General features: G+C 42.4%; 1 protein-coding gene across 16 annotated transcripts in view; it reads right to left on the bottom strand.

Moving 5' to 3' along the window:
* LOC126994796 (ralA-binding protein 1-A-like) overlaps positions 1 to 23,925 on the bottom strand; it is a 140,142-nt gene that overhangs the window by 26,873 nt on the left and 89,344 nt on the right. For 3 of the 16 annotated variants that reach the window (XR_007749618.1, XM_050854070.1, XM_050854071.1), the window contains exon 3: positions 884 to 1,112. The exons of 6 other annotated variants lie outside the window; for them this stretch is intronic. Coding sequence is in view for 5 of the 10 variants with exons in the window: in XM_050854070.1 (XP_050710027.1) it covers positions 884 to 1,112 (229 nt within the window). In the remaining 5 variants the exon portion in view is untranslated. Of the gene's footprint in view, positions 1 to 883; positions 1,113 to 10,665; positions 10,895 to 23,925 lie in introns of all 16 variants that reach the window. 7 more of the 16 variants (XR_007749619.1, XM_050854072.1, XR_007749616.1 and 4 more) reach the window with 4 other exon arrangements.

The raw sequence follows: 23,925 nt of genomic DNA, 5'->3' as shown, positions 1-23,925 counted from the left end.
CCATTACCATCAACCTTATCCCCCTTTAATTATCACCACGCAAATTACAGAACCGATTTATTCCCTATTCGACACCCCATAATAGATATAGGTAATAGGTTAGGTTAGGTCATCGGCCAAAGAAACCTCTTCACAAGCACACAGACTTATGTACGAGATCACAAACACTCACATTGACCCACGCACGTACCTAGTCTACACAGCGCAAACAGCCAACGTACTGAGTAACACACACATCCATAAACACCAAACATATCACACTAACACTGACGCAAACAAGCACTCATACTTTCCACGCACCATACACCACTGGAACAGCCTCCCTCTACAGACTGCGGTACAATAGACTCATTCAGAAAACCAATACACACTCACTTGTCACCACAACACACCAACACTAACAATTACACTTCCTTCACTTCCCTCCCCTGCAAACTCGGCTCCCCGGTCCCTCGAACAGCCAACACAAATATGCGTTTCGTGCAACTGACAGCTGCCCGCCGCATTATAATATAGATCCAGAATCAGTCCACAAAGCTAACTGGCAATGATGTGTGTTTGAGTGTGTGCTGGGTGTAATTCTAGAGTAATCCAGTGCGTTGGGTGTGATTCTGGAGCAATTCAGTGAGTGTTGGGTGTGATTGTTGAGTAATTCGGCGTGTTGGGTGTGATTCTGGAGCAATTCAGTGAGTGTTGGGTGTGATTCTGGAGTAATTTGGTGACCTGATTGACCTCCTTTTTAAACTTTATGAATAGGTTATGTGCGGCACCCCAGAGCCAAAACAATGACTTGATGCACTCATTCATTAATGAAGACTAATGAAACGTTTAATAATTCCTGCTATGGTCAAATAGTAGCTACAAAATACGGTCAAACACTCACAGTCCAGCGGCGCCCTCAGACCGGGCATGGCGCCGCAGATTACAGGTGTGGCACTGCCCTGGCACTGCGTGGGGCAGCACTGTGAATAGCCTGACCACCTCAAGCCCTGCAGGAGGCCATGGAGGGAGCTTTGGGGCGGGCTGAGGGGCCGAGGCGGGCTGGCGGTCTTGCTCTTGCTCTTGCTGTACAGGTGACCCGTTGGAGAGTCAGGCCTTCGTATCGGCACAACCTGTAATAAATAAAACAACACAAGCAGTATCCATTACAAATCTTCCAATTCCCTATTTCTTGCACACCACATCCTTGCCAGAAAACTCTTCATGGCTTCTATAATTCTCTCTCTCTCTCTCTCTCTCTCTCTCTCTCTCTCTCTCTCTCTCTGGGCAATTTGAACAATGGAATGCAACACCATACAATGAAGTGGAATAGAGTTCGATGAAATTCAACACAACACAATAAAATGGAACAGATAACAATGAAAAGGAAGTCATTATAATCATATGGAACAAAAAACAATGAAATCCAACACAATGCAATGAATTGCAACACAACTCATACACATACCGAGTCTAGTACATGATCAGGTCGTGGTTAACTCATACCACGAGTCTAGCACATGATCAGGCCGTGGTGATTACATATCACGAATCTAGCACATGATCAGGCCGTGGTGAACACATATCATGAGTCTAGCACATGATCAGGCCTTGGTAACTACGAATTACACCTGCTCCCACTAGCCCCCCCAATTACCGTTAACCCCAGCCCCTTTTAATTATCACCACGCAATTTACTGACCCCATTTACCCCTTATTCGATACCGAACATGACCTAATTACGAATTCCACATACTCCCAATAGCCAACCCCTTTACCCTAGCCCCCCGCCCCCTCTGGTTATCACCACGCAATTTACTGACCCCATTTACCCAGTATTCGACACCTCACATGACCTATTTTCGAGTTTCACCTACTCCCATTAGCCCCCCCCATTACCGTTAACCCCCGCCCCTTTTAATTATCAGCACGCAATTTACTGACCCCATTTACCCCTTATTCGCAACCGAATATGACCTAATTACGAATTCCACCTTCTCCCATTAACCCCCCCCCCTTTATTATTAACCCCCGCCCCCTCTAATTATCACCACGCAATTTACTGACCCCATTAACCCCCTACTCGACACCCCATATGACCTATTTCCGAATTCTAGTATGTAGATCTTCTTCCTCTTCTTGAGGCCTTATAAAGGTGCAGTGCACAGAAACCACTGCATCGCGGAGCAGGGTCTTCTTCCTCTTCTTCTTTTTGACCCATCACACAACACCCAATCTTATGAATTGCTGTTTTCTTACTCTAACCTAACGCGTGAAATCGAGTTAGGTTAAGTTAAGGGAACAGCAATTCATAAGGTTGGGTGTTGTGTCGACATGAATGGAAAAAGTGATATTTCTCGCTTAGTTTTTAATCTGAACTTTGCAAAGGGTACCTAATCGATGCAGAAAACTCCGACGAGTCGAATGGTACACTCAGAATTGCTCTAAGATAAAAACTAGCGGATATATTTGCAAATAACTGTTTGGAATCTTCGATGATTTTTTTGATTTCCAGAAAAAAACCCGCTTTTATTCCTTTTTTTTATTTCCCAGAGGCATTTCACTTTATGTAGATAAGGTTGAGGAAGCCGTTCATAGCCTGAAATCAACGCTCCGGGCAAAATTAACGGTGTTATGGGTATGGTCCCCTCTGCGGGAAACAAGAAAAGATGAATTTTTTTGCTAAGTATTTGGTCTGAACTTTGAAAAGAGAACCTACGCCATGCAGAAACGTCCCCCGAGTCGAATGGGGTCCTCAGAATTGCTTTACGACGAACGCAAATGGAGTTATTGGCATTTTACCATGGATTTTATTATGCTATTTTTATATTAAATAATAAAATGATGCCATTTCTTTACATTTAAGTATTTTGATTCGAAGAGGGTCTTCATCTTATGTCGAAAATGATGATGAAGCCTCAAATCAACGCTCCGGGCAATTTGAACAATGGAATGCAACACCATACTATGAAGTGGAATAGAGTTCGATGAAATTCAACACAAAACTATAAAATGGAACAGATAACAATGAAAAGAAAGTCATCATAATCATATGGAACACAAAACAATGAAATCCAACACAATGCAATGAATTGCAACACAACTCATACACATACCGAGTCTAGCACATGATCGTACCATGGTGAATCCATATCACGAGTCAAGCACGTGATCACGCGGTGGTTAAAACATATCACGAGTAAAGCACATGATCAGGCCATGGTGAACTTCTTACACGAGTCTAGCACAGGATCTGGCCGTGGTTAACTTATACCACGAGTCTAGCACATAATCGGGCAGTGGTAAACACATATCACGAGTCCAGCACATGATCAGGTCGTGGTTAACTCACATCACGAGTCTAGCAGATGATCAGGCCGTGGTGATTACATATCACGAATCTAGCACATGATCAGGCCGTGGTGAACACATATCATGAGTCTAGCACATGATCAGGAATTGGTAACTACGAATTACACATGCTTACACTAGCCCCCCCAATTACCGTTAACCCCAGCCCCTTTTAATTATCACCACTCAATTTACTGACCCCATTTACTTCTTATTCGATACCGAACATGACCTAATTACGAATTCCACATACTCCCAATAGCTTCTCCCTTTACCCTATCCCCCCGTCCCCTCTGGTTATCACCACGCAATTTACTGACCCCATTTACCCAGTATTCGACACATCACTTGACCTATTTTCGAGTTTGACCTACTCCCCTTAGCCCCTCCCCATTACCGTTAACCCCCGCCCCTTTTAAATATCAGCATGCAATTTACTGACCCCATTTACCCCTTCATCGAAACCATATATGACGTAGTTACGAATTCCACCTTCTTCCATTAACCCCCCTCCCCCTTTATTATTAACCCCCGTCCCCTCTAATTATCACCACGCAATTTACTGACCCCGTTAACCCCTACTCGACACCCCATATGACCTATTTCCGAATTCTAGTATGTAGATTTTCTTCCTCTTCTTGAGGCTTTATAACGGTGCTGTGCACAGTAACCACTGCATCGCGTAGCAGGGTCTTCTTCCTCTTCTTCTTTTGACCCATCACACAACACTCAATCTTATGAATTGCTGTTTTCTTACTCTAACCTAACGCGTGAAATCGAGTTAGGTTAAGTTAAGGGAACAGCAATTCAGCACATGATCAGGCCATGGTGAAATTCTAACACGAGTCTAACACATGATCTGGCAGTGGTAACTTATACCACGAGTCTAGCACATGATCGGGCCGTGGTGATTACATATCACGAATCTAGCACATGATCAGGCCGTGGTGAACACATAACATGAATCTAGCATGATCAGGCCGTGGTGAACACATATCATGATTCTAGCATGATCAGGCTTTGGTAACTACGAATTACACCTGCTCACACTAGCACCCTCAAGTACCGTTAACCCCAGCCCCTTTTAATTATCACCACACAATTTACTGACACCATTTACCCCTTATTCGATACCGAACATGACCTAACTACGAATTCCACATTCTCCCAATAGCCCCCCCCCTTTACCTTAAACCTCCGCCCCCTCTGGTTATCACAACGCAATTTACTGACCCCATTTGTCCAGTATTTGACACCTCACATGACCTACTTTAGAGTTTCACCTCCCAAAAGCCCCCCCATTACCGTTCACCCCCGCCCTTTTTAATTATCAGCACGCAATTTCTGACCCCATTTACCCCTTATTCGCAACTGAATATGACCTAATTACGAATTCCACCTTCTCCCATTAACCCCCCCCCTTATTATTAACCCCCGCCCTCTCTAATTATCACCACGCAATTTACTGACCTCATTAATCCCCTACTCCACACCTCATATGACCTATTTCCGAATTCAAGTATGTAGATCTTCTTCCTCTTCTTGAGGCCTTATAACGGTGCTGTGCACAGTAACCACTGCATCGCGGAGCAGGGTCTTCTTCCTCTTCTTCTTTTGACCCATCACACAACACCCAATCTTATGAATTGCTGTTTTCTTACTCTAACCTAACGCGTGAAATCGAGTTAGGTTAAGTTAAGGGAGCAGCAATTCATAAGGTTGGGTGTTGTGTCGACATGAATGGAAAAAGTGACATTTCTCGCTTAGTTTTTACTCTGAACTTTGCAAAGGGTACCTAATCGATGCAGAAAACTCCGACGAATCGAGTGCTACACTCAGAATTGCTCTAAGATAAAAACTAACAGGTATATTTGGTCTGAACTTTGAAAAGAACACCTACGCCATGCAGAAACGTCCCCCGAATCGAATGGTACCCTCAGAATTGCTTTACGACGAACGCAAATGGAGCTATTGTCATTTTACCATGGATTTCATTAGGCTATTTTTATATTAAATAATAAAATGATGCCATTTCTTTACATTTAAGTATTTTGACTCGAAGAGGCACTTCATCTTATGTCGAAAATGATGAGGAAGCCTCAAAAAATCAACGCTCCGGGCAATTTGAACAATGGAATGCAACACCATACCATGAAGTGGAATAGAGTTCGATGAAATTCAACACAAAACAATAAAATGGAACAGATAACAATGAAAAGGAAGTCATTATAATCATATGGAACACAAAACAATGAAATCTAACACAACGCAATGAATTGCAACACAACTCATACACATACCGAGTCTAGCACATGATCGGGCCATGGTGAACCCATATCACGAGTCGAGCACATGATCAGGCGGTGGTGAAAACATATAACGAGTCCAGAACATGATCAGGCCATGGTGAACTTCTTACACGAGTCTAGCACATGATCTGGCCGTGGTGAACTTATACCACGAGTCTAGCACATGATCGGGCAGTGGTGAACACATATCACGAGTCCAGCACATGATCAGGTCGTGGTTAACTCATACCACGAGTCTAGCACATGATCAGGTAGTGGTGATTACATATCACGAATCTAGCACATGATCAGGCCGTGGTGAACACATATCATGAGTCTAGCACATGATCATGCCTTGGTAACTATGAATTACACATGCTCCCACTAGCCCCCCCAATTACCGTTAACTCCAGGCCCTTTTAATTATCACCACGCAATTTACTGTCCCCATTTACCCCTTATTCGATACCGAACATGACCTAATTACGAATTCCACATACTCCCAATAGCCCCCCCCTTTACCCTAACCCTCCACCCTCTCTGGTTATCACCAAGTAGTTTACTGACCCCATTTACCCAGTATTCGACACCTCACATGACCTATTTTCGAGTTTGACCTACTCCCATTAGCCCCTCCCCATTACCGTTAGCCCCCGCCCCTTTTAATTATCAGCACGCAATTTACTGACCCCATTTACCCCTTAATCGAAACCGAATATGACCTAATTAGGAATTCCACCTTCTCCCATTAGCCCCACCCCCCTTTATTATTAACCTCCGCTCTCTCTATTTATCACCAAGCAATTTAATAACCCCATTAATCCCCTACTCGACACCCCATATGACCTATTTCCGAATTCTAGTATGTAGATCTTCTCCCTCTTCTTGAGGCCTTATAACGGTGCTGTGCACAGTAACCACTGCATCGCGGAGCAGGGTCTTTTTCCTCTTCTTCTTTTGACCCATCACACAACACCCAATCTTATGAATTGCTGTTTACTTACTCTAACCTAACGCGTGAAATCGAGTTAGGTTAAGTTAAGGGAACAGCAATTCATAAGGTTGGGTGTTGTGTCGACATGAATGGAAAAAGTGATATTTCTAGCTTAGTTTTTACTCTGAACTTTGCAAAGGGTACCTAATCGATGCAGAAAACTCCGACGAATCGAATGGTACACTCAGAATTGCTTTAAGATAAAAACTAACGGATATATTTGCATATAACTATCAGGAATGTTCGGGGATTTTTTTGATTTACAGAAAAAAGCGCTTTTATTCCTTTTTCTCTTTCCCAGAGGCATTTCATCTGATGTAGAAAAGGATGAGGTAGCCGTTCATGGCCTGAAATCAACAACCCAGGCAAAATTAACGGTGTTTGGGGGTATGGTCCTCTATGCGAAAAATAAGAAAAGATAAATGTTATCACTTAGTTTTTAGTATGAACTTTGAAATGGGCACCTACCCCATGCAGAAACGTCTGCCGAATCGAACGGTACTTTCAGAATTGCTTTACGACGAACGCAAATAGAGTTATTGTCATTTTACGATGTATTTATTAGGCTATTTTTATATAAAAAAATAAAATGAAGCCATTTCCGTATTCCACCTACTCCCATTAACCCCCCCCCCCCTTACCATCAACCTCATCCCCCTTTAATTAACACCACGTAAATTACTGACCCGATTTAATCCCTACTCCCAATAGCCCCCTTCTTACCCTAACCCTCCTCCCCCTCTGATTTGCACCACACAATTTACTGACCCCATTTACCCAGTATTCGAAACCTCACATGAACTATTTTCGAGTTTCACTTACTCCCATTGGCCCCCCCCGATTACCGTTATCCCCGCCCCCTTTAATTATCACCACGCAATTTACTGACCCCATTTACCCCTTATTCGATACCGAACATGACCTAATTACGAATTCCACCTACTCCCATTAGCCCCCCCCACATTATCATGAACCCCCATCCCCTCTAATTATCACCACGCCTTTTACTGACCCCATTAACCCCCTACTCGACACCCCATATGGCCTATTTCCGAATTCTAGCATCAAGATCTTCTTCCTCCACTTGAGTCCTTATAACGGAGCTATGCACGGTAACCACTGCATCGCGAAACAAGGTCTTCTTCCTCTTCTTCTTTTGACCCATCAAACAACACCCAATCTTATGAATTGCTGTTTTTTTTACTCTAACCTAACTCGTGAAATCGAGTTAGGTTAAACTAATATAACAGCAATTCATAAGTTTGGGTGTTGTGTCGACGTGTATAAAAAAAATTGATATTTCTCGTTTAGTTTTTAATCTGAACTTTGCAAAGTGTATCTAATCGATGCAGAAAACTCCGACGAATCGAATGGTACACTCAGAATTGCTTTAAGATAAAAACTAACGGATATATTTGCATATAACTATCAGGAATGTTCGGGGATTTTTTTGATTTACAGAAAAAACCGCTTTTATTCCTTTTTCTGTTTCCTAGAGGCATTTCATCTTATGTAGAAAAGGATGAGGAAGCCGTTCATGGCCTGAAATCAACGCCCCAGTCAAAATTAGCGGTGTTTGGGGGTATGGTCCCCTTCGCGAAAAACAAGAAAAGATGAATTTTATCGCTTAGTTTTTAGTATGAACTTTGAAAAGGGCACCTACCCCATGCAGAAACGTCCGCCGAATCGAATGGTACTTTCAGAATTGCTTTACGATGAACGCTAATGGAGTTATTGTTATTTTACGATGTATTTTTTAAGGCTATTTTTATATAAAAAAATAAAATGAAGCCATTTCCGTATTCCACGTACTCCCATTAGCCCCCCACATTACGATCAACCTCATCCCCCTTTAATTATCACCACGCAAATTACTGACCCGATTTATTCCCTATTCGACACCTGACATGACCTATTTTCGAATTCCACCTATTCCCATTAGCCCCCCCCATTACTTTTCACCGCCGCCCCCTTTAATTATCACCACGCAATTTACTGACCCCATTTACTCCCTATTCGACACCGAACATGACCTAATTACCAATTCCACCTACTCCAAATAGCCCCCCCCCCTTACCCTTAACCCCGCCACCTCTGATTATCACCACGCAATTTACTGACCCCATTTACCCAGCATTCGACACCTCACATGACCTATTTTCGAGTTTCACCTACTCCCATTAGCCCCCCCCAATTACCATTAACCCCCGCCCCCTTTAATTATCACCAAGCAATTTACTGACCCCATTTACCCCTTATTCGATACCGAACATGACCTAATTACGAATTCCACCTACTCCCATTAGCCCCCTCCACATTATTATGAACCCCTATCCCCTCTAATTATCACCACGCAATTTACTGACCCCATTAACCCCCTACTCGACACCCCATATGACCTATTTCCGAATTTTAGCATCTAGATCTTCTTCCTCCTCTTGAGTCCTTAAAACGGAGCTATGCACGGTAACCACTGCATCGCGGAACAAGGTTTTCTTCCTCTTCTTCTTTTGACCCATCAAACAACACCCAATCTTATGAATTGTTGTTTTCTTACTCTAACCTAACTCGTGAAAGGGAACAGCAATCCATAAGTATGGGTGTTGTGTCGACGTGTATGGAAAATGTGATATTTCTCGCTTAGTTTTTACTCTGAACTTTGGAAAGAGTACCTAATCGATGCAGAAAACTCCCACGAATCGAAGGGTACACTCAGAATTGTTCTAAGATAAAAACTAACGGATATATTTGCATATAACTATCAGGAATGTTCGGGGATTTTTTTGATTTACAGAAAAAAACCGCTTTTATTCCTTTTTCTATTTCCCAGAGGCATTTCATCTTATGTAGAAAAGGAAGAGGAAGCCGTTCATGGCCTGAAATCAACACCCCAGGCAAAATTAACATTGTTAGGGGGTATGGACCCCTTTGCGAAAAACAAGAGAAGATGAATTTTTATCGCTTAGTTTTTAGTATGAACTTTGAAATGGGCACCTACCCCATGCAGAAACGTCCGCCGAATCGAATGGTACTTTCAGAATTGCTTTACGATGAACGCTAATGGATTTATATTAATTTTACGATGTATATTATTATGCTATTTATAGAAAAAAAAAAGCCATTTCCGTACTCCCATTAGCCCACCCCATTACCATCAACCTTATCCCCCTTTAATTATCACCACGCAAATTACAGAACCGATTTATTCCCTATTCGACACCCCATAATAGATATAGGTAATAGGTTAGGTTAGGTCATCGGCCAAAGAAACCTCTTCACAAGCACACAGACTTATGTACGAGATCACAAACACTCACATTGACCCACGCACGTACCTAGTCTACACAGCGCAAACAGCCAACGTACTGAGTAACACACACATCCATAAACACCAAACATATCACACTAACACTGACGCAAACAAGCACTCATACTTTCCACGCACCATACACCACTGGAACAGCCTCCCTCTACAGACTGCGGTACAATAGACTCATTCAGAAAACCAATACACACTCACTTGTCACCACAACACACCAACACTAACAATTACACTTCCTTCACTTCCCTCCCCTGCAAACTCGGCTCCCCGGTCCCTCGAACAGCCAACACAAATATGCGTTTCGTGCAACTGACAGCTGCCCGCCGCATTATAATATAGATCCAGAATCAGTCCACAAAGCTAACTGGCAATGATGTGTGTTTGAGTGTGTAGGTAAAATCTAGAGTAATGAGTGTGCTGGGGGTAAATTCTAAATAATCCAGTGCGTTGGGTGTGATTCTGGAGCAATTCAGTGAGTGTTGGGTGTGATTGTTGAGTAATTCGGCGTGTTGGGTGTGATTCTGGAGCAATTCAGTGAGTGTTGGGTGTGATTCTGGAGTAATTTGGTGACCTGATTGACCTCCTTTTTAAACTTTATGAATAGGTTATGTGCGGCACCCCAGAGCCAAAACAATGACTTGATGCACTCATTCATTAATGAAGACTAATGAAACGTTTAATAATTCCTGCTATGGTCAAATAGTAGCTACAAAATACGGTCAAACACTCACAGTCCAGCGGCGCCCTCAGACCGGGCATGGCGCCGCAGATTACAGGTGTGGCACTGCCCTGGCACTGCGTGGGGCAGCACTGTGAATAGCCTGACCACCTCAAGCCCTGCAGGAGGCCATGGAGGGAGCTTTGGGGCGGGCTGAGGGGCCGAGGCGGGCTGGCGGTCTTGCTCTTGCTCTTGCTGTACAGGTGACCCGTTGGAGAGTCAGGCCTTCGTATCGGCACAACCTGTAATAAATAAAACAACACAAGCAGTATCCATTACAAATCTTCCAATTCCCTATTTCTTGCACACCACATCCTTGCCAGAAAACTCTTCATGGCTTCTATAATTCTCTCTCTCTCTCTCTCTCTCTCTCTCTCTCTCTCTCTCTCTCTGGGCAATTTGAACAATGGAATGCAACACCATACAATGAAGTGGAATAGAGTTCGATGAAATTCAACACAACACAATAAAATGGAACAGATAACAATGAAAAGGAAGTCATTATAATCATATGGAACAAAAAACAATGAAATCCAACACAATGCAATGAATTGCAACACAACTCATACACATACCGAGTCTAGTACATGATCAGGTCGTGGTTAACTCATACCACGAGTCTAGCACATGATCAGGCCGTGGTGATTACATATCACGAATCTAGCACATGATCAGGCCGTGGTGAACACATATCATGAGTCTAGCACATGATCAGGCCTTGGTAACTACGAATTACACCTGCTCCCACTAGCCCCCCCAATTACCGTTAACCCCAGCCCCTTTTAATTACCACCACGCAATTTACTGACCCCATTTACCCCTTATTCGATACCGAACATGACCTAATTACGAATTCCACATACTCCCAATAGCCAACCCCTTTACCCTAGCCCCCCGCCCCCTCTGGTTATCACCACACAATTTACTGACCCAATTTACCCAGTATTCGACACATCACATGACCTATTTTCGAGTTTCACCTACTCCCATTAGCCCCCCCCCCATTACCGTTAACCCCCGCCCCTTTTAATTATCAGCACGCAATTTATTGACTCCATTTACTCCTTATTCGCAACCGAATATGACCTAATAACGAGTTCCACCTTCTCCCATTAACCCCCTTCCTTTATTATTAACCCCCGCCCCCTCTAATTATCACCACGCAATTTTCTGAGCCCATTAACCCCCTACTCGACACCCCATATGACCTATTTCCGAATTCTTGTATGTAGATCTTCCTCTCCATGAGACCTTATAACTGTGCTGTGCACAGTAACCACTGCATCGCGGAGAAGGGTCTTCTTCCTCTTCTTCTTTTGACCCATCACACAACACTAAATCTTATGAATTGCTGTTTTCTTACTCTAACCTAACGCGTGAAATCGAGTTAGGTTAAGTTAAGGGAACAGCAATTCATAAGGTTGGGTGTTGTGTCGACATGAATGGAAAAAGTGATATTTCTCGCTTAGTTTTTAATCTGAACTTTGCAAAGGGTACCTAATCGATGCAGAAAACTCCGACGAGTCGAATGGTACACTCAGAATTGCTCTAAGATAAAAACTAGCGGATATATTTGCAAATAACTGTTTGGAATCTTCGATGATTTTTTTGATTTCCAGAAAAAAACCCGCTTTTATTCCTTTTTTTTATTTCCCAGAGGCATTTCACTTTATGTAGATAAGGTTGAGGAAGCCGTTCATAGCCTGAAATCAACGCTCCGGGCAAAATTAACGGTGTTATGGGTATGGTCCCCTCTGCGGGAAACAAGAAAAGATGAATTTTTTTGCTAAGTATTTGGTCTGAACTTTGAAAAGAGAACATACATGCAGAAACGTCCCCGAGTCGAATGGGGTCCTCAGAATTGCTTTTCGACGAACGCAAATGGAGTTATTGTCATTTTACCATGGATTTTATAAGGCTATTTTTATATTAAATAATAAAATGATGCCATTTCTTTACATTTAAGTATTTTGATTCGAAGAGGGTCTTCATCTTATGTCGAAAATGATGATGAAGCCTCAAATCAACGCTCCGGGCAATTTGAACAATGGAATGCAACACCATACTATGAAGTGGAATAGAGTTCGATGAAATTCAACACAAAACTATAAAATGGAACAGATAACAATGAAAAGAAAGTCATCATAATCATATGGAACACAAAACAATGAAATCCAACACAATGCAATGAATTGCAACACAACTCATACACATACCGAGTCTAGCACATGATCGTACCATGGTGAATCCATATCACGAGTCAAGCACGTGATCACGCGGTGGTTAAAACATATCACGAGTAAAGCACATGATCAGGCCATGGTGAACTTCTTACACGAGTCTAGCACAGGATCTGGCCGTGGTTAACTTATACCACGAGTCTAGCACATAATCGGGCAGTGGTAAACACATATCACGAGTCCAGCACATGATCAGGTCGTGGTTAACTCACATCACGAGTCTAGCAGATGATCAGGCCGTGGTGATTACATATCACGAATCTAGCACATGATCAGGCCGTGGTGAACACATATCATGAGTCTAGCACATGATCAGGAATTGGTAACTACGTATTACTAGTGCTTACACTAGCCCCCAGCATTACCGTTTACACCGTCCAATTTTAATTATCTGCCCTCAATTTACTGACCCCATTTACTTCTTATTCGATACCGAACATGACCTAATTACGAATTCCACATACTCCCAATAGCTTCTCCCTTTACCCTATCCCCCCGTCCCCTCTGGTTATCACCACGCAATTTACTGACCCCATTTACCCAGTATTCGACACATCACTTGACCTATTTTCGAGTTTGACCTACTCCCCTTAGCCCCTCCCCATTACCGTTAACCCCCGCCCCTTTTAAATATCAGCATGCAATTTACTGACCCCATTTACCCCTTCATCGAAACCATATATGACGTAGTTACGAATTCCACCTTCTTCCATTAACCCCCCTCCCCCTTTATTATTAACCCCCGTCCCCTCTAATTATCACCACGCAATTTACTGACCCCGTTAACCCCTACTCGACACCCCATATGACCTATTTCCGAATTCTAGTATGTAGATTTTCTTCCTCTTCTTGAGGCTTTATAACGGTGCTGTGCACAGTAACCACTGCATCGCGTAGCAGGGTCTTCTTCCTCTTCTTCTTTTGACCCATCACACAACACTCAATCTTATGAATTGCTGTTTTCTTACTCTAACCTAACGCGTGAAATCGAGTTAGGTTAAGTTAAGGGAACAGCAATTCAGCACATGATCAGGCCATGGTGAAATTCTAACACGAGTCTAACACATGATCTGGCAGTGGTAACTTATACCACGAGTCTAGCACATGATCGGGCCGTGGTGATTACATATCACGAATCTAGCACATGATCAGGCCGTGGTGAACACATAACATGAATCTAGCACATGATCAGGCCGTGGTGAACACATATCATGATTCTAGCACATGATCAGGCTTTGGTAACTACGAATTACACCTGCTCCCACTAGCACCCTCAATTACCGTTAACCCCAGCCCCTTTTAATTATCACCACACAATTTACTGACACCATTTACCCCTTATTCGATACCGAACATGACCTAACTACGAATTCCACATTCTCCCAATAGCCCCCCCCCTTTACCTTAAACCTCCGCCCCCTCTGGTTATCACAACGCAATTTACTGACCCCATTTGTCCAGTATTTGACACCTCACATGACCTACTTTAGAGTTTCACCTCCTCCCAAAAGCCCCCCCCCCCCATTACCGTTCACCCCCGCCCTTTTTAATTATCAGCACGCAATTTCTGACCCCATTTACCCCTTATTCGCAACTGAATATGACCTAATTACGAATTCCACCTTCTCCCATTAACCCCCCCCCTTATTATTAACCCCCGCCCTCTCTAATTATCACCACGCAATTTACTGACCTCATTAATCCCCTACTCCACACCTCATATGACCTATTTCCGAATTCAAGTATGTAGATCTTCTTCCTCTTCTGAGGCCTTATAACGGTGTGCACAGTAACCACTGCATCGCGGAGCAGGGTCTTCTTCCTCTTTTTCTCTTGACCCATCACACAACACCCAATCTTATGAATTGCTGTTTTACTCTAACCTAACGCGTGAAATCGAGTTAGGTTGGTTAAGGAACAGCAATTCATAAGGTTGGGTGTTGTGTCGACATGTATGGAAAAAGTGATATTTCTCGCATACATTTTACTCTGAACTTTGCAAAGGGTATCTAATCGATGCAGAAAACTACGACGAATCGAATGGTACACTCAGAATTGCTCTAAGACAAAAAAAATAGCAGATATATGTGCAAATAACTCTCAGAGTCTTCGGTGATTTTTTTGATTTACAAAAAAAAAAAAACGCTCTAATTCCTTTTTTTTTTTTCCCCAGAGGCATTTCATTTGATATAGAAAAGGATGAGGAAGCCGTTCATGGCCTGAAATCAACGCTCCGGGCAAAATTAACGGTGTTAGGGGTATGGTCCCCTATGCGAGAAACAAGAAAAGTTGAATTTTCTCGCTAAGTATTTGGTCTGAACTTTGAAAAGAACACCTACGCCATGCAGAAACGTCCCCCGAATCGAATGGTACCCTCATAATTGCTTTACGACGAACGCAAATGGAGTTATTGTCATTTTACCATGGATTTTATTAGGCTATTATATATTAAATAATAAAATGATGCCATTTCTTTACATTTAAGTATTTTGATTCGAAGAGGCACTTCATCATATGTCGAAAATGATGAGGAAGCCTCAAATCAACGCTCCGGGCAATTTGAACAATGGAATGCAACACCATGCAATGAAGTGGTCCATATCACGAGTCCAGAACATGATCAGGCTATGGTGAACTTCTTACACGATTCTAGCACATGATCTGGCCGTGGTGAACTTATACCTCGAGTCTAGCACATGATCGCGCAGTGGTGAACACATATCACGAGTCCAGCACATGATCAGTTCGTGGTTAACTCATACCACTAGTCCAGCACATGATCATGCAGTGGTGAACTCATACCACGAGTCTAGCACATGATCGGGCCATGGTGAACTTATAACACGAGTGTAGCACATGATCAGGCCGTGGTGAAAACATATCACGAGTCCAGCACATGATCTGGCAGTGGTGAACACATATCACGTGTCCAGCACATGATCAGGCCGTGGTGAACACATATCACTTTCAAAATTGCTTTGTGATGAACACTAATGGAGTTATTGTCATTTTACGATGTATTTTATTAGGCTATTTTTATATAAAAAATAAAATTAAGTCATTTCCGTATTCCACCTATTCCCATTAGACCCCACTCATTACTATCAACCTCATCCCTCTTTAATTATCACAACGTAAATTATTGACCCGACTTAATCCCTTTTCGACACCTGACATGACATATTTTCGATTTTCACCTACTCCCATTCGTCCTCCCCAAATTACCGTTAACCCTGGCCCCCTTTAATTATCACCACGCAATTTACTGACCCCATTTACCCATTATTCAATACAGAACATGACCTAAATTTCCGAATTCTAAAATCTAGACCTTCTTCTTCTTCTTGAGGCCTTATAACGGAGCTATGCACAGTAACCACTGCAAGGTCTTCTTCTTCTTCTTCTTTTGACCCATCCCACAACACCCAATCTTATGAATTGCTGTTTTCTTACTCTAACCTAACTCGTGAAATCGAGTTAGGTTAGGCTAATGGAACTGCAATTCATAAGTATCGGTGTTGTGTCGACGTGTATGGAAAATTTGATATTTCTCGCTGAGTTTTTACTCTGAACTTTGGAAAGGGTACCTAATTTATGCAGAAAACTCCGACGAATCGAATTGCTCTAAGATAAAAACTAACGGATATATTTGAATATAGCTATGAGGAATGTTCGATGATTTTTTTTGATTTACAGAAAAAAAAACTTTGATCCTTTTTCTATTTCGCAGAGGCATTTCATCTTATGTAGAAAAGGATGAGGAAGCAGTTGATGGCCTGATATCAACGCCCCAGGCAAAATTAACTGTGTTTGGGGGTATGATCCCCTTTGCGAAAAACACGAAAAGATGAATTTTATCGCTTAGTTTTCAATATGAACTTTGAAATGAGCACCCACCCATGCAGAAACGTTCGCCGAATCGAACGGTACTTTCAGAATTGCCTTACGATGAACACTAATGGAGTTATTGTGATTTTACGATGTATTTTATTAGGCTATTTTTATATAAAAAAATAAAATGAAGTCATTTCCGTATTCCCCCTACTCCCATTAGCCCCCCCCCCCCCCCCCTCCTTACCATCAACCTCAACCCCCTTTAATTAACACCACGTAAATTACTGACCCGATGTAATCCCTATTCGACACCTGACATGACCTATTTTTGAATTCCACCTATTCCCATTAGCCCCCCCCCTATTACTTTTCACCCCCGCCCCGTTTAATTATCACCGCGCAATTTACTGACCCCATTTACTCACTATTCGACACCGAACATGAACTAATTACGAATTCCACCTACTCCCTATAGCCCCCAACCTTACCCGAACCCCTCGTCCCCTCTGATTATCACCACGCAATTTATTGACCCCATTTAACCAGTATTCGACACCTCACATGACCTATTTTCGAGTTTCACCTACTCCCATTAGTCCCCCCGCAATTATCGTTAACTCCTGCCCCCTTTAATTATCACCACGCAATTTACAGATCCCATTTACCCTTTATTCGATACCTAGCCTGACCTAATTACGAATTCCAATTACTCCCATTAGTCCCCCCCCAATTACCGGTAACCCCCGCCCCCTTTAATTATCACCACGCAATTTACTGACCCCATTTACCCCTTTTTCGATTCCGAACATGACCTAACTACGAATTCCAATTACTCCCATTAACCCCCGCCACATTATAATGAAACTCCGCCCCCTCTAATTATCACCACGCAATTTACTGACCCCATTAACCCCCTACTCGACACCCCATATGACCTATTTCCGAATTCTAGCATCTAGATCTTCTTTCTCTTCTTGAGGCCTTATAACGGAGCTATGCACGGTAACCACTGCATCGCGGAGCAAGGTCTTCTTCCTCTTCTTCTTTTGACCCATCACACAACACCCAGTCTTATGAATTGCTGTTTTCTTACTCTAACCTAACTCGTGAAATCGAGTTAGGTTAGGCTAATGGAACAGAAATTCATATGTATGGGTGTTGTGTCTACGTGTATGGAAAATGTGATATTTCTCGCTTAGTTTTTAATCTGAACTTTGCAAAGGGTACCTAATCGATGCATATGACCTATTTCCGAATTCTAAAATGTAGACATTCTTCTTCTTATTGAGGCCTTATAACGGAGCTATGCACAGTAACCACTGCAAGGTCTTCTTCTTCTTCTTCTTTTGACCCATCCTACAAAACCCAATCTTATGAATTGCTGTTTTCTTACTCTAACCTAACTCGTGATATTGTGTTATGTTATGTTAAAGGAACAGTAATTCATAAGTATGGGTGTTGTCACGACGTGTATGGACAATGTGATATTTCTCGGCTAGTTTTTACTCTGAACTTTGCAAAGGGTACCTAATCGATGCTGAAAACTCCGACGAATCGAAGGGTACACTCAGAATTGCTTTAATATAAAAACTAACGGATATATTTGCACATAACTATCAGGAATGTTCGGGGATTTTTTTGATTTACAGAAAAAAACCGCTTTTTTTCCTTTTTCTATTTCCCAGAGGCATTTCATCTTATGTAGAAAAGGAAGAGGAAGCCGTTCATGGCCTGAAATCAACGCCCCAGGCAAAATTGACATTGTTAGGGGGTATGGTCCCCTTTGAGAAAAACAAAAGATGAATTTTTTCGCTTAGTTTTTAGTATGAACTTTGAAATGGGCACCTACCCCATGCAGAAACGTCCGCCGAATCGAATGGTACTTTCAGAATTGCTTTAAGATGAACACTAATGGAGTTATTGTTATTTTACGATGTATTTATTAGGCTAATTTTATATAAAAAATAAAATGAAGCCATTTCCGTATTCTACGTACTCCCATTAGCCCCCCACATTACGATCAACCTCATCCCCCTTTAATTATCACCACGCAAATTACTGACCCGATTTATTCCCTATTCGACACCTGACATGACCTATTTTAGAATTCCACCTATTCCCATTAGCCCCCCACCATTACTTTTCACCCCCGCCCCCTTTAATTATCACCACGCAATTTACTGACCCCATTTACTTCCTATTCGACACCGAACATGACCTAATTACCAATTCCACCTACTTCAAATAGCCACCCCCTTACCCTAAGCCCCGCCACCTCTGATTATCACCACGCAATTTACTGACCCCATTTACCCAGCATTCGACACCTCACATGACCTATTTTCGAGTTTCACCTACTCCCAGTAGCCCCCTCCAATTACCGTTATCCTCCGCCCCCTTTAATTATCACCAAGCAATTTACTGATCCCATTTACCTCTTATTCGATACCGAACATGACCTAATTACGAGTTCCACCTTCTCCCATCAGCACCCTCCACATTATTGTGAGCCCCCATCCCCTCTAATTATCACCACGCAATTTGCTGACCCCATTAACCCCCTACTCGACACCCAATATGACCTATTTCCGAATTATAGAATCTAGATCTTCTTCCTCCTCTTGAGTCCTTAAAACGGAGCTATGCACGGTAACCACTGCATCGCGGAACAAGATTTTCTTCCTCTTCTTCTTTTGACCCATCAAACAACACCCAATCTTATGTTGTTTTCTTACTCTAACCTAACTCGTGAAATCGAGTTAGGCTAGGCTAAGGGAACAGCAATCCATAATTATGGGTGTTGTGTCGACGTGTATGGAAAATGTGATATTTCTCGCTTAGTTTTTACTCTGAACTTTTGAAAGAGTACCTAATCGATGCAGAAAACTCCCACGAATCGAAAGGTACAGTCAGAATTGTTCTAAGATAAAAACTAACGGATATATTTGCATATAACTATCAGGAATGTTCGGGGATTTTTTTGATTTACAGAAGAAAACCGCTTTTATTCCTTTTTGTATATCCCAGAGGCATTTCATCTGATGTAGAAAAGGATGAGGAAGCCGTATATGGCCTGAAAACAACGCCCCGGGCAAAATTAACGGTGTTTGGGGATATGTTCCCCTTTGCGAAAAACAAGAAAAGATGAATTTTATCGCTTAGTTTTTAGTATGAACTTTGAAATGGGCACCTACCTCATGCAGAAACGTCCGCCGAATCGAATGGTACTTTCAGAATTGGCTTACGATGAACGGTAATTTAGTTATTTCATTTTACGATTTATATTATCAGGCTATTTTTATAAAAATAAAATAAAATGAGGCCATTTCCGTATTCCACCTACTCCCACTAGCCCCCCTAATTACCATCAACCTCATCCCCCTTTAATTATCACCACGCAAATTACTGACCCGATTTATTCCCTATTCGACACCCGACATGACCTCTTCTCGAATTCCACCTATTGCCATTAGCCCCCTACCATTATTTCTCACCCGCGCCCCCTTTAATTATCACCATGCAGTTTGCTAACCCCATTTACTCCCTATTCGACACCGAATATGACCTAATTACGAATTCCACCTACTCCCAATAGCCCCCTCCCTTACCCTAAACCCTTGCCCCCTCTGATTATCACCACGCAATTCACTGACCCCATTTACCAAGTATTTGACACCTCACATGACCTATTTTCGAGTTTCACCTACTCCCATTAGCCCCCCCCAATTACCGTTAACCTCCGCCCCCTTTAATTATCACCAATCAATTTACTGACCCCATTTACCCCTTATTCGATACCGAGCATGACCTAATTACGAATTTCACCTTCTCCCATTAGCCCCCTCCACATTATTATCAATCCCCATCCCCTCTAATTATCACCACGCAATTTACTGAACCCATTAACCCCCTACTCGACACCCCATATGACCTATTTTCGAATTTTAGCATCTAGATCTTCTTCCTCCTCTTGAGTCCTTAAAACGGAGCTATGCACGGTAACCACTGCATTGCGGAACAAGGTCTTCTTCCTCTTCTTCTTTTGACCCATCACACAACACCCAATCTTATGAATTGCTGTTTTCTTAATCTAACCTAACTCGTGAAATCGAGTTAGGTTATGGCAAGGGAAGAGCAATTCATAAGGTTGGGTGTTGAATCGAGATGTATGGAAAAAGTGATATTTCTCGCTTAGTTTTTACTCTGAACTTAGCAAAGGGTACCTAATCGATGCAGAAAACTCCGACGAATCGAATGGTACACTCAGAATTGTTCGAAGATAAAAACTAACGGATATATTTGCATATAACTAACGGGAATGTTCGGGGATTTTTTTGATTTACAGAAAAAAACCGCTTTTATTCCTTTTTCTATTTCCCAGAGGCATTTCATCTTATGTAGAAAAGGATGAGGAAGCCGTTCATGGCCTGAAATCAACGCCCCAGGCAAAATTAACGGTGTTTGGGGGTATGGTCCCCTTTGCGAAAAACACGAAAAGATGAATTTTATCGCTTAGTTCTCAGTATGAGCTTTGAAATGGGCGCCAACCCCATGCAGAAACGTCCGCCGAATCAAATGGTACTTTCAGAATTGCTTTACGATGAACGCTAATGGAGTTATTGTCATTTTACGATGTATTTTATTAGGCTATTTTTATATAAAAAAATAAAATGAAGCCATTTCCGTATTCCACCTACTCCCATTAGCCCCCCCCCATTACCATCAACCTCATCACCCCCTTAATTATCACCACGTAAATTACTGACGAGATTTAATCCGTATTCGATTCCTGACATGACCTATTTTCGAACTCCACCTATTCCCATTAGCCCCCCCAATTACTTTTCACCCCTTGCCCCCTCTAATTATCACCACGCAAATTACTGACTACATTTACTCACTATTCGACACCAAACATGACCTAATTACGAATTCCACATACTCCCAATAGCACCCACTCCTTACCCTAGCCTCCCGCCCCCTCTGATTATCACCACGCAATTTACTGACCCCATTTAATCAGTATTCGACACCTCACATGACTAATTTTCGAGTTTCACTTACACCCATTAGTCCCACCCAATTAACGTTAACCCCCGCCCCATTTAATTAACACCACGCAATTCACTGACCCAATTTACCCCTTTCTCGATTCCGAACATGACCTAACTACGAATTCTAATTACTCCCATTAACCCCCGCCACATTATAATGAAACTCCGCCCCCTCTAATTATCACCACACAATTTACTGACCCCATTAACCCCCTACTTGACACCCCATATGACCTATTTCCGAATTCTAATATCTAGACCTTCTTCCTCTTCTTGAGTCCTTATAACGGAGTTATGCACAGTAACCACTGCATTGCGGAGAAAGGTCATCTTCCTCTTCTTCTTTTGACCCATCCCACAACACCCAATCTTATGAATTGCTGTTTTCTTACTCTAGCCTAATGCGTGAAATCGAGTTAGGTTAGGCTAATGGAACAGCAATTCATAAGTATGGGTGTTGTGTCGACATGAATTGAAAATGTGATATTTCTCGCTTAGTTTTTACTCTGAACTTTGCAAACCGTACCTAATCGATGCAGAAAACTCCGACGAATCGAATGGTACACTCAGAATTGCTCTAAGATAAAAACTACCAGGTATATTTGCATATAACTATCAGGAATATTCGGGGATTTTTTTTGATTTACAGAAAAAAACCGCTTTTATTCCTTTTTCTATTTCCCAGAGGCATTACATCTTATGTAGAAAAGGATGAGGAAGCCGTTCATGGCCTGAAATCAACGCCCCAGGCAAAATTAACGGTGTTTGGGGGTATGGTCCCCTATGCGAAAAACAAGAAAAGATGAATTTTATAGCATAGTTTTTAGTATGAACCTTGAATTGGGCACCTACCCCATGCAGAAACGTCCGCCGAGTCGAATGGTACTTTCAGAATTGCTTTACGATGAACGCTAATGAAGTTATTGTTATTTTACGATGTATTTTATTAGGCTATTTTTATTTAAAAAATAAAATGAAGCCATTTCCGTATTCCACCTACTCCCATTAACCCCCCCCCCCCATTACCATCAACCTCATCCCTCTTTAATTATCACCACGTAAATTACTGACCCGACTTAATCCCTATTCGACACCTGACATGACATATTTTCGAGTTTCACATACTCCCATTAGTCCCCCCAAAATTACCGTTAACCCTCGTCCCCTTTATTTATCACCACGCAATTTACTGACCCCATTTACCCCTTATTCGATGCCGAAGATAACCTAAAGACGAATTCCAATTACTCCCATTAGCCCCTTCCACATTATCATGAGCTCCGTTTCCTCTAATTATCACTACGCAACTTACTAAACCCATTAACCTCCTACTCGATACCCAATCTTACCTATCTACGAATTCTAAAATCTAGACCTTCTTCTTCTTCTTGATGCCTTATAACGGAGCTATTTTTTTTTTCTTTTTTTTTTACAGCAAAGGAGACAGTTCAAGGGCACACAAAAAGCAAACATTAATAAAAAAAAAAGCCCGCTACTCACTGCTCCTAAAAAGAATCCAAAGAGGTGGCCGAAAGATAGGTCAGTTTCGGGAGGGGAGGTGTCCTGATACCCTCCTCTTGAAAGAGTTTAAGTCGTAGGCACGAGGAAATACAGATGAAGGAAGAGTGTTCCAGAGTTTACCAGCGTGAGGGATGAAAGAGTGAAGATGCTGCTTAACTCTTGCATAAGGGGTTTGGACAGTATAGGGATGAGCATGAGTAGAAAGTCGAGTGCAGCGGGGCCGCGGAAGGGGGGGAGGCATGCAGTTAGCAAGTTCAGAAGAGCAGTCAGCGTGGAAATATCGATAGAAGATAGAAAGAAAGGCAACACTGCGGCGGAATTTAAGAGGTAGAAGACTATCAGTATGAGGAGGAGAGCTGATGAGACGAAGAGCCTTAGCCTCCACTCTGTCCAGAAGAGCTGTGTGAGTGGAGCTCCCCCACACATGAGATGCATACTCCATACGAGGGCGGACAAGGCCCCTGTATATGGACAGCAACTGTGCAGGGGAGAAGAACTGGCGGAGACTGTACAGAACGCCCAGCCTCGAGGAAGCTGATTTAGTAAGAGATGAGATATGAAGTTTCCAGTTGAGATTTTGAGTTAAGGATAGACAGAGAATGTTTAGTGTTGAGGAAGGTGATA

Source organism: Eriocheir sinensis, unplaced genomic scaffold, assembly GCF_024679095.1.
Source record: "Eriocheir sinensis breed Jianghai 21 unplaced genomic scaffold, ASM2467909v1 Scaffold878, whole genome shotgun sequence".
NCBI lineage: Eukaryota > Metazoa > Arthropoda > Malacostraca > Decapoda > Varunidae > Eriocheir > Eriocheir sinensis.
This window is presented reverse-complemented; position numbering and strand designations above follow the sequence as displayed.